At 31.5% G+C, this 18,182-nt stretch overlaps 1 protein-coding gene and 1 long non-coding RNA gene across 2 annotated transcripts; one reads left to right on the top strand and one right to left on the bottom strand.

The window, feature by feature from the left end:
• Positions 1-11,531: 11,531 nt before the first annotated feature.
• Positions 11,532-12,711, bottom strand: LOC112421347 (uncharacterized). The gene is made up of 2 exons (XR_005645901.1): positions 12,616-12,711; positions 11,532-12,144 (listed from the first exon to the last, which is right to left on the bottom strand). It is a non-coding gene; the product is annotated as an uncharacterized lncRNA (long non-coding RNA).
• A 2,413-nt stretch (positions 12,712-15,124) lies between these two features.
• LOC11446939 (caffeoyl-CoA O-methyltransferase) lies at positions 15,125-16,660 on the top strand. Its single transcript, XM_003607879.3, has 5 exons — positions 15,125-15,321; positions 15,418-15,497; positions 15,637-15,781; positions 15,917-16,048; positions 16,167-16,660. The coding sequence occupies exons 1-5, from the start codon at positions 15,229-15,231 to the stop codon at positions 16,458-16,460; spliced, it is 744 nt and encodes a 247-aa protein (XP_003607927.1). The 5' UTR covers positions 15,125-15,228; the 3' UTR covers positions 16,461-16,660.
• The last annotated feature ends 1,522 nt before the right edge of the window (positions 16,661-18,182 follow it).

Raw genomic sequence — 18,182 nt, 5'->3', positions numbered from 1 at the left:
ATTCATCATGAGCTCAATTTCCTCTTTATAAGTAGTGGGGAGAATAAAGCTCCTATACAATATGAAGTGATAGCTTGGGCCACCGATTGGATTAGCACTTCTTTGCCGAGGGATCTAGAATTCTTATTTTGGATATTCTTTAATATGCGCTCCTTGATTAAAAAAATTGAAGATTAATTTTGTATCCCTGCCAATCATAGATGGAAGTCCATGTTATTTATCTTTCCTCGTATATTCAGCAACCCCCAAAATATTGGTGACAATATTACAACAAAACAAGTAGTGCCAGTGTTGCAACCAAAAGCTATGGAAGATTTTTGGTAGTTAATAGCTTATGATGAATCATCATATGATGTTTTTAGTTACATTTTGGAGTCTTTTTCTATGCATTTGAAGACAATATAGAGGTTTTAGTGTGAGTTGCTCATGGTTTGGGGAATGTTTTGTAACGTTTTAATTTAGTCATTGTAATTCTATTTCTTTTTTTACCAAACAAACTCCATAGGTGTTTTGAGTCTATTATGGTTTAAATCATGTAATTCAGCCAAACAAGACAACTAAATGGAAGTTGTTGTTTTTTGGATTTCCAAACTGTTGTATTTGGATTTTCAAATTCTATTATCTACTGAAGTTGTTACTAGGTTGAGTCACGACTAGGTCGTTCTCTTTAAGACGTTTTGTGGCACTGCCCAAAGTTGTGCAAGGCAGACTGTCAACCACGCCACCTCCATGATAAAACAAGCTCAGCTACAATTGTTCGATTAACTACTGCACTGTTGAATAAGGTTTGAGAATTACACCTCCAATATGGTACCAAGACCATTCTTTTAATACTGAAACCACTTTAATATGGTACTATTACAACTCTATTATGATGTTGAGACCACTCAAATTTGGTGTTACCATCATTCTAATTATTAACTTCTCCAACTATGATACTATGATCATTCAAATATGGTTTTACACCATTCTAACGTCCAACTTCTTCAAGAATCGAAGAAGAATATATTTAAGATCATTCATAATTTTGAAAGACATTATACCGAAAAGGGACTATGATCTTAAAGACATAAAAATATCGAAGGGATTATGAACTTAAGACCATTCTTAATTCTAAAGGGACATTAAACCGAAAAGGGACTATGGTCTTTAAGAACACTCTTAATTCCGAAGGAACGGAAAAAGGAGATGAAGAGAAGAAAGACTCGTCAACACAAGTCAAGAAAGGGAGAAGAGAGAAAGAGTTCCCGACAACTCAATGAAACTCTTTGGTGCGTTTTTTTGAACTGAGTGGAGTCCTCTATTTATATAAAGATTCTGTAACTGTTTTAGCAAAAATTACGACTGCAGTTACTCTAATGGATAAGACTAAAATGAAGTTTATCCATTAACCAGTTCAACAACACTTGTGGATATGATCAAAAGAAACAAATCCACAAAAGTGGAGGAAACAAACTATTGAATTTGAATGAAGGAAATATAAGAAATTCAATTAAATTCTTATTCTTATCATAACCACCATAAGCTAAATTTATGGGAAGTGATATTCTAAAAATAATAATTACTATTATTTTTATCATTATCAAGTATTTAAAATTAAATACTACAATTTAAACACTACTAATGTGTGTGTTCTATTTTATGTGGGAACCTACACTCTATTTTTTCAATTTACACAACATTAGATCAAAGTATAATTACTTGGTGTTTAATCTTTCAATTTTTCTTCCAACATCACACTAATGTTCCAACAATCCCCCACTTGAATTTAAAAAATGGTTTCAATAATAACGTTTGCATAGCGAATAATATTCCGATTTACAAGAGTTGCTTACAGCATTGAACTCTATCTCAGACATAGAACCCACACACAAATCTTTTCCTAAGGTGTATTCTAAAAGCCCGTGTGTTTATGGCCCTGCGCGTCTATCCTAGTTTTAACGAACGCTCTAGGTATTTTACCCCGAATACCATAAGAACCGGCCTTAATTTCACATTCGTATAGGTGAGTCTATCAAGAGTACTCCTGTAGCTATGTGCTCCACTCAACATAGAGTATAGATCTCATTAAGAGTTTCTATTATCTCATCCTTCTATCACTGCAGGAATCATGCTTTCTTACTTTTGTCATAGCATGTTCTATCAGTTGCGATTTGTTATTACCCATTGAACCTATTTCTTGGGATCTCCAGTCATGTAGGTCGGGTTACCTTCACTTGTGACCTTTGGGCATTAATCTCATCCTATTGGATGTGTTTAGGACTTTCTTTCTAGTAATTCCTTTCGTCAAAGGATCAACTAATTCTTCATCAGTACGTGCATGTTATACTTTAACCGTTCCTTTTAGAGCTCTCTGGTTATTCTGTGTTTGTGCCTTAATTATCGTCTCTCACCATTGTGGTAACGATTCTCAATTTTGTAATAGCTGCAGACTATCACAATAAATTAACACTTCGGACAACGTTTTCGCCCATTAAGGGTTCTAAGCTATCAAGCATCTTATCAACTTGCTTCTTCACTAGTTTTCTTTAGTGTTCTCATCCCAGATATATTCCATAGTGGACTGAGTCAATGTCATTTGTTACAACAAACTACAATGATGCTCAATGTGCAGTCACTGGTCGCTTTCATACTCATCTGAAGGATGTTCTATTTTGTATCTTGTACCATTCAAGTACCATAGGTTACTCCTCATAATTTAATCTTAGAGTCATAGTCTTCTTAAGGCACCTCATGACTATTTCAATAACATGACAATGCTTCTCATTCGTCTACTAGTAAACTTGCATAAGAGTTTCACGACATCAGTAATGTCGAGTCTAATACATTCAATGGCTTACCTAAGGACTGCCAATGATGCTCACATATTCTATTTGTTTAACTCCATCTAAAGTGTTCTTACACTTGGATCATAATATATGCTTGCAAGTTTACGCTCAAATAATAACATTTCCTTAAGATCTTCTCAACTTTGTGAGTTTCATAAAAAAGGTTGTCTTTTTTTTTTATCTAGTAATCTTGAAACCAAGAATTACTTCATCCTTGTATAGGTTTTTCTTATCAATGTTGTTGATAAACAATGATTTCACATAATTCATAACATGAATCTTTAAACCAAATATGAGCAAGTCGTCTTCATAGAGACATATGATCGTGCAAATATTATTTGTCACTTTCATTCACTTTATACTCATTCGATAGCATTATAATGTCAAATTTTGCATGTCATTTCTTAAGAGAGTTTATTTTAGACCTCACAAAGAATTCTCTAACTTACATACCTGGTTTTCTTGTCCATGAATCGCAACAAAATTCAGGTTGTTCCATATAGATTTCTTCTTCTAGTTCACCATAAAAAAAGGCAACTTCCACATCCATTTGGAGTACTATCGAGTTATGAACGGCGGCTAAAGGGACTAGTACTCTTATGGATATGATTCTAGTGATTGGTGAATGAGTATCGAAGAAGTCTATATTTTTCTCTTTTTTTAAAAAAACCTTTGACTACAAGGAGAACCTTGTATTCATCAACCGTACCATCAGGTTTTAGTTCCTTTTCCCAAAATCCAAATACAACCGATTGGTTTTGCAACTATAAGGCAAGTCAATCAAGTGTCATGTTTTGTTAGACTCTAGAAAATCCATTTCATCGTTTATTGCTTCTTGCCATAATTCAGCATCCATTAAGGATATAGCTTTTTTAAAGCTTAATGGATATTCTTCCAATGTATAAACCAAGTTCATACTCTTTAACAATTCTTGCTTTCTTACCTCTTCGAATTTCTATAACATCTCGTACGATGTTTTCATAACTATTTCTGATTATTGGAATGTGATCAGATATAGTGCCCCCACTATTTCATAATTTTTAAAAAGGAATTTATTTTTCCCCCACTAATGTCGTGCTCCCATTAGAGCCCCGACTAGTGCCCCCACTATTCTTTAGGTAAAGGGGTAAATGTTTACATAGATATCGATATCTTTTAATTCTATGATCACTTTAGCATTTAGGTCATAAAACCTATATGTTTCGCTATTTATAGCATACCCAATGAATACATATTCATAGGCTCTACTAGTGAGTTCAACTCTTTTGGGATCCAAAGTTAAAATATAGTCCAGGCAATCTCAAGTTCAAAAATAAGACAAGTTGGGTTGTCTTTTCTTCAAAAAAAAAATCTTAATTAAAACTTTTGTTCTTAGACTTGGGTACTCTATACAACATAAATTTCAATTTTCGTTAAAGAAATTGAACATATCAAGCATATCAATTTTATTTTCCAAAATTCAGAGTCATCAATAAATATGATAAAAATATTATTTTATCATTTCTAATTTATGTGCCATCAAATTTACACATATCATAATTTATTATGTTTAGAGATTCATATTCTCTAAATTCTGATTTATATGAACTTTTGGTTCATATATGTTGACTGCAATAAATAAAATTGTCTAATCATATAACTTTGGAGTTAAGTCCAAGTTACTCAAGTTTAAAATTAAACGCTTGTTCACATGATAAATTTTGATATGTCAAATATTAAAATCACACAACTTTTAAAAATATAAGGAGAAATTAATTTTGAACATAACATCAAAGACGCAGTCTTTTCCCCCAAAAATGTATGATACACAAGTCTCTTTTAAGTCTGAGTCAACTCAATCTTATTCAATAGAAATCTGAAACTCAAATTCTTTCTTATTTTTATATGAAACATTTGGAACACGTTTCTCATATAAATTCTAGGTCATCAAAAAACCTTTTCAATTTGGTCCATTCTTTGATTTTTCAATGTTCATATTTTGTACATATAAACATGGACTGTTTAGATGGTAAATTGTCCTTTTGTTCCTCGGTACATTACATCCATTAACTTTGGTTATAACTGGACCAGTAGCTACTCCAAGAGGCGACAGAAGCAAACTGCTTTATTCCCACCAAGTTAACAATCGATTGCATAATAAACAGAGAATGACGTTTAATTAATCATTCTATTAAATAAAGAGCATTATGTTATACCATACTAAGTGGAAGGGCCGAGAGACAATTTTTCTATCTACAATAACTTCACGTTTCACGATTAAAAGTGGGTGGAGTTTAGCATGGGAAAGGAAACTTGTTTCCTATGATAGGAAATTTTTTTTTTAACCATTAGATTAAAAAGGTGCACACATTTTATGATGGTTTCTCCACACCATATATTTCACACTCTCTTCTCCATGGTGGCTCACTTGTCTCGGATCCAGTTTTCTCACTCTTGTGCGACCTGATCTCAAACCCATTAATTTTTGAAAACCCATTGCTTCCTTATGTTGTTTAATGTCTTTTAAAGTTGCTTAACTCACTAGGTTTTCTCTCATCAAATTCTCATCCGTTTAATAACCATGTGTGCCAAGTGGAAGAAGAAGCATATGAGGAGGTTGAAGAGGAAGCAACGAAAGATGAGACATCGATCCAAGTAGTGTGTTTGTTCTCCAACAACATCAAGTGATATTAGTTTTGTTTTTCATTTTTCGTTTTGGTTCTGTATTAGCTCAAAGATATTGTTCTTTATGGAATCACTAGTTCTAATATTTGAATCTCGTTTTGTTGTGGTTAATTAAAAAAATGTAGCTTAATCATGCAAAGTGGAACAAATCTAAAACTACTGCATTAATGTTGAACAAATTCTTAAATTATTAAATTTTTGATGGCTTTTAGCATGATTTTCTTCTTATTCAAGAGAGGATCGAATTGAAATTTAAATAGAGGTTAAATTTAAACAAAGACCAAGATCTGAAAATTAAAGATGAATAGATTGTGATGGTGCAATTGTTTTATTTTCGTTCAAATGGAAGATGAATCAATTGTGAAGTTGCTGGTTGTTGTTGGTGAGAGAGAGATGCAAGAGAGAGAATTGTTTGGAAAGATAGTGTGAAAATAATTCAGTGTTGTGAGAACATGATAATAGTGTGCTCTTTATTTAATCAAATGGCCAAAATCAATTTTCCCATCATGGAAAACAAATTCCCTTTCCCATTCTAAACCCCACCTTAAAAGTGATATGTGAATTTCTTAGTGTTGTTTGTTATAACAACAAACACTTCATTTTTTTCAGTCAAAAATGTATTTCTAAAGCTTGATTTATCCTTGTTTTATTATGGAACAACGAAAGTTCAATAAGTAATCTCTTTGGTAGATATAACAATAGGAAACGTCTTAAAATTGTTGTTTTTTTATTTCCAAATTCTATTATCTATCGAAGTTGTTACTAGGTTGAGTCACGACCAGGTCGCTCTCTTTAAGACGTTTCGTGGCACTGTCCAAAGTTGTGCAAGGCAGATTGTCAACCCCGCCGCCTCCAGGATAAAACAAGCACAACTACAACTGTTCGATTAACTACTGCATTGTAGAAAACCGTTCGAGAATTACACCTTCAATATGGTACCAAAACCATTCTTTTAATACTGAAACCACTTTAATATTGTACTATTACAACTCTATTATGGTGTTGAGACCACTCAAATATGGTGTTACCACCATTCTAATTATTAACTTCTCCAACTATGATACTATGATCATTCAAATATGGTTTTACACCATTCAAACGTCCAACTTCTTCAAGAATCAAAGAAGAATACTATATTTTAAGATCATTCATAATTTTGAAGGGACATTATACTGAAAAGGGACTATGATCTTAAATTATTATTTATTTCGAAGGACATAAAAATATCGAAGGGATTATGAACTTAAGACTATTCTTAATTCTGAAGGGACATTAAACCGAAAAGGGACTATGGTCTTAAGAACACTCTTAATTCCGAAGGAACAGAAAAATGAGATAAAGAGAAGAAAGACTCGTCAACACAAGTCAAGAAAGGGAGAAGAGAGAAAGAGTTCTCGACAACTCAATGAAACTCTTTGGTGTGTTTTTTTGAACTGAGTGGAGTGGAGTCCTTTATTTATATAAAGATTCTATAATTGTTTTAGCAAAAATTGCGACAACAATTACTCTAATGGATAAGACTAAAATGAAGTTTATCCATTAATCAGTTCAACAACACTTGTGGATAGGATCAAAAGAAACAAATCCACAAAAGTAAAGGAAGGAAACAAATTATTGGATTTGAATGAAGGAAATATAAAAAATTCAATTAAATTATTATTCTTATCACAACCACCGTAAGCTAAATTTATGGGAAGTGATATTCTAAAAATAATAATTACTATTATTTTTATCATTATCAAGTATTTAAAATTAAACACTGCAATTTAAACACTACTAATGTGTGTCTTATTTTATTGGGACCTCCACACTCTATTTTTTCAATTCACACAACATTAGATCAAATATAATTATTTGGTGTTTAATTATTCAATTTTTCTTCGAACATTACACTAATGTTCCAACAAAAGTTATCCAAGATGAAAAACACTTCAAAAATGAAGGAAAAAAAAAAGAATCTAAATTATGCGCCCTGCGCATTTCTATGCTCATAGACAGTCGCTAAAGTGTCTGTCTATCTGCGTTCCTCCTCCTATTTGCACCCGAATTAACATATTAATGATTGTTGAGTTGTCTTTAGTATGGAAGGTCAGTTGAGATTATTTTGGCGAGGGAAACATGCTTTCCATGAGTATTGACCTTCTACTATCGTACTGGTTCTGAGGCATTGTATTCCTTCCACTCTTGAAGGAAGTCTATCATTTTCAACTTCAATGTAAAAAGTAAAAGCCTACTCCTTTCACCGTGGTGTCATACAATTTTTCTGCTACACAATGTCAACAAGAACCCTTGCAAAATGACCGAAGCAATTAGGATCTTAGTGTTGGAATATTTTATTATTTATTATATTCCAATATCTTTATGTGGGCAATTATCGTAACAATAATTATATTAGCTATTTATCAATTGTGAGCCTTAGTTGATATATGGACTTGGATGTCCGGATGACTCATTAACGGGATAATGGGAAACCCTGATGATCATCCAATATAAAAGAGGCTATGGTCCCCAATATACCGTACACGGTAAACTCTCTCTTCTCCCCATCTGAAAAGAACTTGAGGCATAAAGGTACCGGTTGAGGAAGAATCAAATCAGCCGCCGCTAACTCTATTGTGTGTTTCAGATCATCTCATCTCTTTGATTATCGTTGTTGATGAGAGGGCTGCTGCAAAAGCTTTATCCAGATATTCCTAATACCCTAATTCTTAATATCTTGATAAATCAAACATGTCGTAAATCCGACCATAATCATGTTCAATGTTTTGTTTGCTTCCACTATTGATTTACGATTGTTGAACATATAAAATATGTTTTTAATTAAGATTTAAATTTCTAACAATGGTATCAGAGCGGTCTTTGTTTTATTGAGATTATTTGTATGATGATTCATGCTTAAGTTTGTAATGGTAATTTAGTTCTTTGAATTATAAACGAACCCTTTTATTTTTGTTTCGTCGTAGTACATCAGTAAAATTGGTATTACACATGTTTGTGCTTTAACCATCGCTAATTTTTTGTTTTCTTTTTCTTGTGATCTGATAATAAGTTTTTGGGTTAATTTTGTTGTGATGCAATTGCAGTTTTATTACGTTAAATTGAATATTTTTATACGAGCATACGTTTAGCATCAATTCGATTTTTTTTTCCTGGGTTAAAATACGTATCATGTGTAACCAAAAAAAAATAAAAAAAAATACGTATCATGTGTCCATTATGATTTCTTTTATTAACATGTTAGTATTGAATTGATTAAAGCATTTGAGACTTTTTTTGTTGTTGTCTTGTTTTGTTGCATCTAGAAACGAATCATTATGTGTACCAAAAAAAAAAAAAAAAAGAAACGAATCATTATTCTCTTATTTGGGACTATTTTTGGTTTCAACAAATTGTTTTTTATTTTTACCTTGTCACCGTTAGTTATGGGACACAAAGGGAAATTCGATTCTATATTTCTTTTCATCTAGATTGATTTTGAGTTTGTAGAGCATTTATTTTCGGATCATATTTTGGATGATAACTTTTCTTTGATCTGAAAGTATATGTATAAAGTTTATTTTTTTTTTAAATTGGTAAATGCAGTTCGTTACCATTTGACAAAGATTTGAATTTCATTTTGATTTTGGTGATTTGATTCTATATTAGATCTTTTGGAAGAAAAAAAAAATTCTTTAAATATTGTTATCATGTTTTGCAACTTAATTTCTATTTAAAATTAATTTTAATTCACATAGATGTTGTACATAAAGTTTATTTTGAGATATTAGGCATATAAAGTTATATATATATATATATATATATATATATTTGGTCATCATATATCATGTGGGGAGACTTGTTTATTTTTTATTAGTGTTTAATAACACATCTCAAAGTAATTTTGAAACAATTGGATAGTACATCATAACTTATTTTAGAATGAAGATTTGATTCTTTAATTTTTTGGAAATTTGAACTCTAAAAGTGTTTATTTATTTATAAACATGTAAGTTTGTTATCTTCTTTAAGAAACAATTGAGTCTAGAGTTATTTATTATTTTATTAAAGAATTATTTGGCATATGTGAATCAATTGCGGCATGAATATTTTGATTTATATGAGATTCAATTTTCTTTTGGTTTGAAATTGAATATTTTTTTTATAGCATGATTATGATGTTATAGTTTATTGTTATTAAGTTTTCTTTAATAATATTTTGTCTTATCATGCATTTTGAATATATTTCATGCTACGTTTGTTGTTGCTTTTATGCGATATATGTAAATGTATTTTCATACACACATTGATGTAATTTGTGACTTGCATATTTTTTCAAATTCGTGAGTTTTTCTTCACACTTAAGTATTGTCATACACACACTGGTGTGATTTGTGACTTTCATCTTCTTTCAAATTCGTGAATTTGTCTTCACACTTAAGGGTTGTTGAGTGACCTTATGGTTACTTAGCAACATAATGAACTAATTCAACCTACATTATGTCGGTAGTGTCTTGTAAATTCAAGACATTTCCCATTTGCTTGTGAATTTAACACCACTCCCATTTAAAATTCATTATTGAATTGTCTAGTAATTTTGGTTGAAACAACAAGTTGCAAAAGTAACCTCTCTTGCGTAGATTTGATTCAATTGAAATTACAAAAGATGTAGTATGGAATTGTTCATGCGAGTTGTTTTAGTCGGCCAAAAGGAAGGCACAACTTGGCCGGATAATTACATACATGCGATGGTAAATATGAGGTAATTATTAAGTTTTTCATGTGGATAATGAGGATGTCAAAAGGCACCCATTATCTGACAGGAATTCTTAAGTTTTATCCATGTGGATAATGAGGATGTCAAAAGGCACCCATTTTCTGACAGGACTTATTACCGTATTTGATCATTGTATTGAGATTACCGTTGGCAATTAATTCTTAGCAGTCAAAAGATTGTGTTTTAATGGTGCTTTGGTATCTTGTTTTTGGGTTTGTTAATTTACAACTTGTGATGTTAAATATGTGGTAATTCTTATTTTTTTAATGTGGATAATGAGGATGTCAAAAGACACCCATTATCTTACAAGACTTCTTAAGTTTTTCCATGCGGGTAATGAGGATGTCAAAAGACACTAATTACCTCACATGACTTATTACCAATATTTGATCATTGCATTGAGAGTACCGCTTGCAATTAATTCTTAGCAATCAAAAGATTGTGTTTTAATGGTGTACTTGGTATCTTGTTTTTTGTCTTTTAATTTACAAATAAAGAACAATTGTGCATGTCTTATAATTAATTAATTTTGACATATTGACTAATGTTGTGTGAGTGTAAACACATTTAAGTATTTAAGAGTTTAAATCGGCACTTGTGATGGTAAACATTTGACATATTGACTAATGTTGTGTGAGTGTAAACACATTTAAGTATTTAAGAGTTTACATCCGCATCATAACATTCCTTAGTGTTGGAATATTTTATTATTTATTATATTCCAATATCCTTATGTGGGCAATTATCGTAACAATAATTATATTAACTATTTATCAATTGTGAGCCTTAGTTGATATATGGACTTGGATGTCTGGATGGCCCATTAACGAAATAATGCGAAACCCTAACGGTCATCCAATATAAAAGAGGCTATGGTCCCCAATATACCGTACACGACAAACTTTCTCTTCTCCCCATCTGAAGAGAACTTGAGGCATAAAGGTATCGGTTGAGAAAGAACCAAATCAGCCGCCGCTAACTCTATTGTGTGTTTCAGATCATCTCATCTCTTTGGTTATCGTTGTTGATGAGAGGGCTGCTAAGAAAGCTTTATCCAGGTATTCCTAATACCCTAATTCTTAATATCCTTGATAAATCAAACATGTCGTAGATCCGATCATAATCATGTTCAATATTTTGTTTGCTTCCGCTATTGATTTACGATTGTTGAACATATATTATGAAATCTGTTTTTAATTAAGACCTAAATTTCCAACACTGATGGTACCTGCAGTGCAAATAGCAGTCTAGGTTCCCAATATTTAAGAGGGAGCTCAATTAACTGATTCTAACATTGAACTTTTTTGCCTTTATTTGCTCGGATCCTCTTGGGAAGCAAAACAAAATTCATAAAAACCTTTCCCTAGTGCTAGTATCTTTCAAGAGCATAATAATTTATAAAATTTGCCTATATTGAAGATCACTCGGTTTTAGGTATATACACATCTTCTGCAGCATTGCTCTACTATGTAATTTGTTTTAGCATTTTTCCAACCTTTGATGCAAGGTTCTGGGACCAAGCTAAGAGGCACATCAACCACAATGTTTAAAGGATCAACATTCAACATTAATGACAAGATGGAGAACCCGAGGAGATGAATAAACCAGAGAGCTCCACAGTAAATTTGACGTCACAATGATGAAGGCGCGACAAGGTAGAATGCTGCGACAAGAATCAGAGACCACAACAGTGCAGAAGATGCACAAAAACAGTTGTCTCTCTAATATTTTCATCATGCGTTGATCTCATCTGTTCATCCAACAACCAATGTCATTGATCATACATAAATTTTCCCATAAATTATGAATTTCAAGAGTATAGAGTAAACCAGCACTGCTGCTCCCACTGCAATGCTTTCCCATAAATGCAATGCTTGCTATCATGTAAACCGAAAATACCTGCAGAGCCATACATAAATTTTGAACAAATAGCTTCAGAACTCTTTAGATGGCTATGAATTAATGCTATATAAATTGTGTACAGTAGAATTAATATACTGCAAACTCACATGATGAAAATAATATCATAATGCTACAATTGATAAAGGTAAAACCCAAAAATGCAAAACAAAAGCAGAAAAGTAATCTAATCAATTCTTTCTATGGAACGAAATTAGTTAAGAGATTGAAATAATGTAAAATGTAAAATAGAACTCCATATACTAACTAGACTATAATGTAAAATGTAGGTTACATAAAAAAAAACTAAAAAATGTAAAATAGGAAAGACAGAGTTGCAATTACAGAAAATTTGTACAGTATTAGTTGCAGGTTATTAATCAAATCCATTCATTGAACTAACACTAAAAACATTTATGCAGCGAATAGTCAAACCCTATATCATATAACAAGAGAAGCATATATATGAACCTTGGTAATAATAAAGTAGTGGTAGCCATTTAACAAGAGAAGCAAATTTGAAACTTGTTTTGCAGTGTATGTTTTGTCCTTTTGTTCCACAACAACTCTCCCTTCTCTTTCCCACAACAACTCCTTTTCTAATTTCACCCACTTATGTCCCTATCACTTTGACTCAACTGGACTTTTCCCTTCCATTAGTCTACACTTAACAAATAAGGAAAATAATTAGGATCTAATTATATTATAGTATTTTTGTTAACACCATTACAAAATTATTAGATTGAAGCTTGTACTGCTCTTTAATCTTAGTCTTTGGTTTTTCTTCGATATTTTAGGTGGAAATCTTGTTTAACCGATTCTCATAGTGAGTGTAGTAATTCTAGTATTGACATGGGCATATACTAATTACTAATGAAAAGAAAACATTACTTTACCAAAAGAAGACTACTAAGTCTTGCATGCATCAACATTCCATCTAAGTCAACAAAGTTCAACTCAACCACATTTCAATATTTTACTGGGCTGTTTAATTCTGCGTGTGTTCCGTTGTGTAGTGGGGAAAATTAATTTTAATAGAATTGATTCTCAAGAATTGATTTTGGTTAAAAGTAATTTTGACCAAAAGTTATTTATGTTTGAATACTTTTGTGTAAAAGTGAATTGAACTATAGATTTATGTGAAAATCAATTATAGAATCAAAAGCTACAAATCATAGTTTTAAATAGAATAAATTCTAGAGACGGAATCAATTCTAGTCGACACCAACAAAATATGTCATAATCAATTCTACACATTCAAAATCAATTATAGTCCCTCTAGAAGTGGAACCAAACATACACTCTATGATGACAAAATTTGATCTTAAATGTAATATTTATTATCGAGTGTCCCCGAGGCACTCTTTAAGCATTCTAATGCAAGAAATTATCAACTAAAAAAGTCAAATTATTTCAATTTCTAACGCATTAAAAACAATAATTCTCATAAAAAATTTACTGTTTAAATGTCTTAAAACATTTCCCATAAAATAATTATGTTTTTTTTGTCAAATTGTCTAATAGTTAGAGCTCACACATTTTAAATACAAAGAAGTGAGATGTTTCTGGGGTTCGAAACGCAACCCTTACATTTATTATGCATTTCTTCTATACAAAAAATGGGTTAAATATTTCAAGGATAAAAATTAAATGTGAAACATCTTCGAAAATCTTCGGAAACATAACTCAATTGGTAAAGATATTGCACAATATATATAAGAGTCGGAATTCAAACTCAAAACTTGTCACTTATTCATCTTAAAAAAGTGAAATTATAGCTAAAAAAAAATTGTAAAGACAAAAACTTGAAACTTTAATTTAAAGTTAAAATGAATTCTAGTCAAAATAAATTATACAATAAAGCATCAAAAACATGTCAAAACTAGCAATTCACTCTAAAATCAAAGATATGTTGTAACAAAATCTTTAATTTTCCTTTTCACAAATTTGGTAAACTGAAATCCCAAACATTAGAAGATGACCAACTCTCACATGTCTAGACACAAAGTACCCTCACTCACCTCACCAACCCCAAACCAACTTCATTTGCCATGTGTAATTTTCAACCACACCCGTGGGACCACGCCATTCAACCAACCCTTTTGTAGATCACCCACATCCAACCGTCCATCTTCGTTTGTGGATCGTGCATGTATTATGTTTACACAAATATAAAAGCAAGAAATTATTTTGAAAATAAAAAGTATCAGTTTGTGGACCTTCTATTAATGATTTAATCAACCTTTTTAAAATACGAAGGTGACCTTATTTTGCAAGTAATCTCTATGCATGAAAATGCATCATCCTTTTGAAAATGGGATTATCTGAATTCTTTAGTTACTTCAAAAATTAAATACATTTCATTTTAGAATCAATTTATTATTAAAATTCGATAAGTTTATAAGTCCTAGATTAACGGGTAAAATGTCTAAATAAATAAATTAGATGTCGTGATTGGAGTTTATATATCCCCAAACCTTTCATTTATGTGTGAATTTCAGTTATTATTTATCATTTATAAATATTTTAATAAATAAAAAATGTGAGTGTTCTTTATAAACTATCATCGACTTCGATTCTTAAACAATGTGTAATTTTTTCTTTTTCATAACATGCATACAAACTTTAGACATTGATTCTGTTTTTCTTTTGTTTTAACTTAAAAAAAAGAAGGTTATTCTTTTCAATGTGAGATTGTAAGAATTCATTAAGATGGTGTCACTCCTTCAAAAGAAAAAAATAGGTGATGTCATTTTCATAACACATTTTCTATAAATAGAGAAAATCCATAAAATGAAAAACCTCAGTCAAAAAAATAAAAGAAAAACATCAATAGTCGACTGGCCCCACACTCATTGCTTTTCTTTGCTTTAGTATAATAATATAAGAAAGCAGAAGACCTCACCAACCACGAACCGGACGCCAACCGGTTCAACCAAACATCACACCAATTTTCCTTAACCATACCGGTTTTTCCCTCCCTTATATAACCCTCTTCCTACCTCTTCTCTAACCAAGCTCCATTCAACTCTTCAACACATAGCAGAAACAGAAAAAGAAGCAAAACATTCCAAGAATTTAACAATGGCAACCAACGAAGATCAAAATCAAACTGAATCTGGAAGACACCAAGAAGTTGGTCACAAGAGTCTTCTACAAAGTGATGCTCTTTACCAGGTACACTCAATTTCATTTTTTCCCCATAATTTAATTTTTTTTTTTTTTTTTGCATGAATTTTTTTGGTTCTTAACAAATATTTTTTTTATGTACAGTATATTCTAGAGACCAGTGTCTTCCCAAGAGAACATGAAGCCATGAAAGAGTTGAGAGAGGTCACAGCAAAACACCCATGGTAATAATTCTCAATTTCATGTTAATTTAAATAATTATAATACTCGATCTACCTTATTAATTAGGTTCCATTGAACTTATAAATTGGACAAAAAAAATTCTGTTTGTGTTTGCTGATTAATTGAACAAAACAACAACAGGAACATCATGACAACCTCTGCAGATGAAGGACAATTTTTGAGCATGCTCCTTAAACTTATCAATGCTAAGAACACCATGGAAATTGGTGTCTACACTGGCTACTCCCTCCTTGCCACTGCCCTAGCCATTCCTGAAGATGGAAAGGTATTTTTTATTTTCTTTTTTGTAACTTTTTGTTAGAACTTTTTCATTCTTTTGTGTTTGGTAAAATATGTATTATTTTAATTATAAAGTAAAAACAAGGGTCTAATACTTAATTTCTGGTTGTAATTGTCACAGATTTTGGCTATGGATATTAACAAAGAAAATTACGAATTGGGTCTACCAGTAATTAAAAAAGCTGGTGTTGATCACAAAATTGATTTCAGAGAAGGTCCAGCTCTTCCAGTTCTTGATGAGATGATCAAAGACGTAAGCTTTACCATCTTTTTCTATGATGTCCCACTTGAAGAGAAAAAGATACATTTATGAGAATAATCAATGAACAATGACTAATTTGATTTTTTGTGTGCGATATTAATTTTTTTAGGAAAAGAATCATGGTAGCTACGATTTCATTTTTGTGGATGCTGACAAAGACAATTACCTCAACTACCATAAGAGGTTAATTGATCTTGTTAAAGTGGGAGGTGTGATCGGCTACGACAACACCTTATGGAATGGATCTGTGGTTGCACCCCCTGATGCTCCATTGAGGAAGTATGTTAGGTACTATAGAGATTTTGTTTTGGAGCTTAACAAGGCTTTGGCTGTGGACCCTAGGATTGAAATCTGTATGCTTCCTGTTGGTGATGGAATCACTATCTGCCGTCGGATCAAGTAATTGATTTGCATGTACTGCACTGCTCCACATTATTGATCATTATTGTGTGGGAGCTACAAATTAAGCATTTAAAAGTCTTCAAGCCTTCTTGTCTTTTCTTATTTTTCTTCAACATATTTGTGGTTGTAATTTTCTCTTGTCATTGATATTGAAACTTCGAATAATTGAAAGTTATATATATAAATCGACTTTTATTTTCACTTGATTCATTTCCATAAACATGTTTTATTTTGAAGCCAATTGCATTGGTTAGTTATGAGGATGAACTATTTTGGATCAAAAAATGAATGTTACTAAACATGGTTTTAAATTGTGGTTACATAATATGAGAAAATTTTCTCTTAAATGTTAATATTGTGGCTGCAACAAATTTACATCATTTTTGCTCATATATCCATATTCTTTTGGTAAAAAAATGGAATAGGACTGTGTACAGTCACACGTATCTCAATCATCCGATCATGTCTAAACGATTCAGATTTTAAACTCTTCTTTTATATTTAAAAGAAATCAAAATCGAAATAAATTTGGACCCTCAAGACGAGTGCAGTCACAATGCATCTAATCCAATTCCACAAAAATGAAGTGCGAACAAACGTCTACCCACTTCTCTTCTTCTCTCAATGTTGATTTGCCTCAACTTGATCCCACCCACCAAACCACACAATTTGATCCTTACAGACATCTATCTCTCAACTTCTCCTACATCACACCTGTTTTTTTTTTTTAATGAAATGTTGGATCCGAAAAATCTCAGTAAGAGAGAGGAGCTCTGTTAAGCATGGTAGCAGCATACAAGACAAACGCTTGTACTAATTTTATAGGACTTGTTTGAAACGATTCAAAAACTAAAATGACTTGTTTGGAATTTTTGAAACTTAAAGAACCACTTTGAGAAAAACGAAAAACTTTAAGGACCTTTAGATGCATTTGGCCTTTTTTTTTGTGCAAATGTAGAGACATGATAGATGTATGTTGCATGGCTATTATTATGCGCTCATGCGCAAATAAGCGGATATGTCTATAAAAAAAGCAATTTCAACATAGTTTTAACGGTGGAAAAATGTGAATCTTTGGAATCCAAAAGAGTGGACTCTTAAAAAATGGCCGCACCTTTTAGGAAGAGGGATTCATGAGGTGAAAACACATGGGAAACACATGAGAAGTGAGATTGAGGCAAATTAGAGTTTATTAAAATAAGAGATCCTTAAGAAATCAAAGGTCAGAAATTGGTTCCTTTTGCGGATAAAAACTAGGGATGTGAAACAATTTCAAACACTTGGATAGAGAAATCAAAGTGTCTTTTGGCCCCATTAGTGGGAAAATTTATGTTATCATATGTTATCATTATTTTATCTTATCGTTTGTTTGATGGTTCCTTCAACAGTGTCATGATAAAATATATATTATATTATAAATGACAAAATCATCATGTAAACAAATACATAATTTTTTTTAAAAAAAATTGAAGCAATCAAAGAAATTAGGAAAAAGTTGTAAAAAAAAAAAAAAAAAAAAAAGCAAAAGGAACAAAAACCAAGGGAAGCAAAATTAGGAAAATCGAAATAGGAAAACTAGAGAAAGAATAGAAAGAAAGAAAAAAGAAACAATAAATCAAAGAAATGTTAAAAAAAATAAAAATTGATCGTTTGAAAAATTGAAGCAACAGAATAAATGCAGAAAAAATAAATAGTATGTGGAACAAATTGTTCCAAAAATAAT

The sequence above is a fragment of the Medicago truncatula genome, chromosome 4 (genome assembly GCF_003473485.1).
Source record: "Medicago truncatula cultivar Jemalong A17 chromosome 4, MtrunA17r5.0-ANR, whole genome shotgun sequence".
Lineage (NCBI taxonomy): Eukaryota > Viridiplantae > Streptophyta > Magnoliopsida > Fabales > Fabaceae > Medicago > Medicago truncatula.
This window is presented reverse-complemented; position numbering and strand designations above follow the sequence as displayed.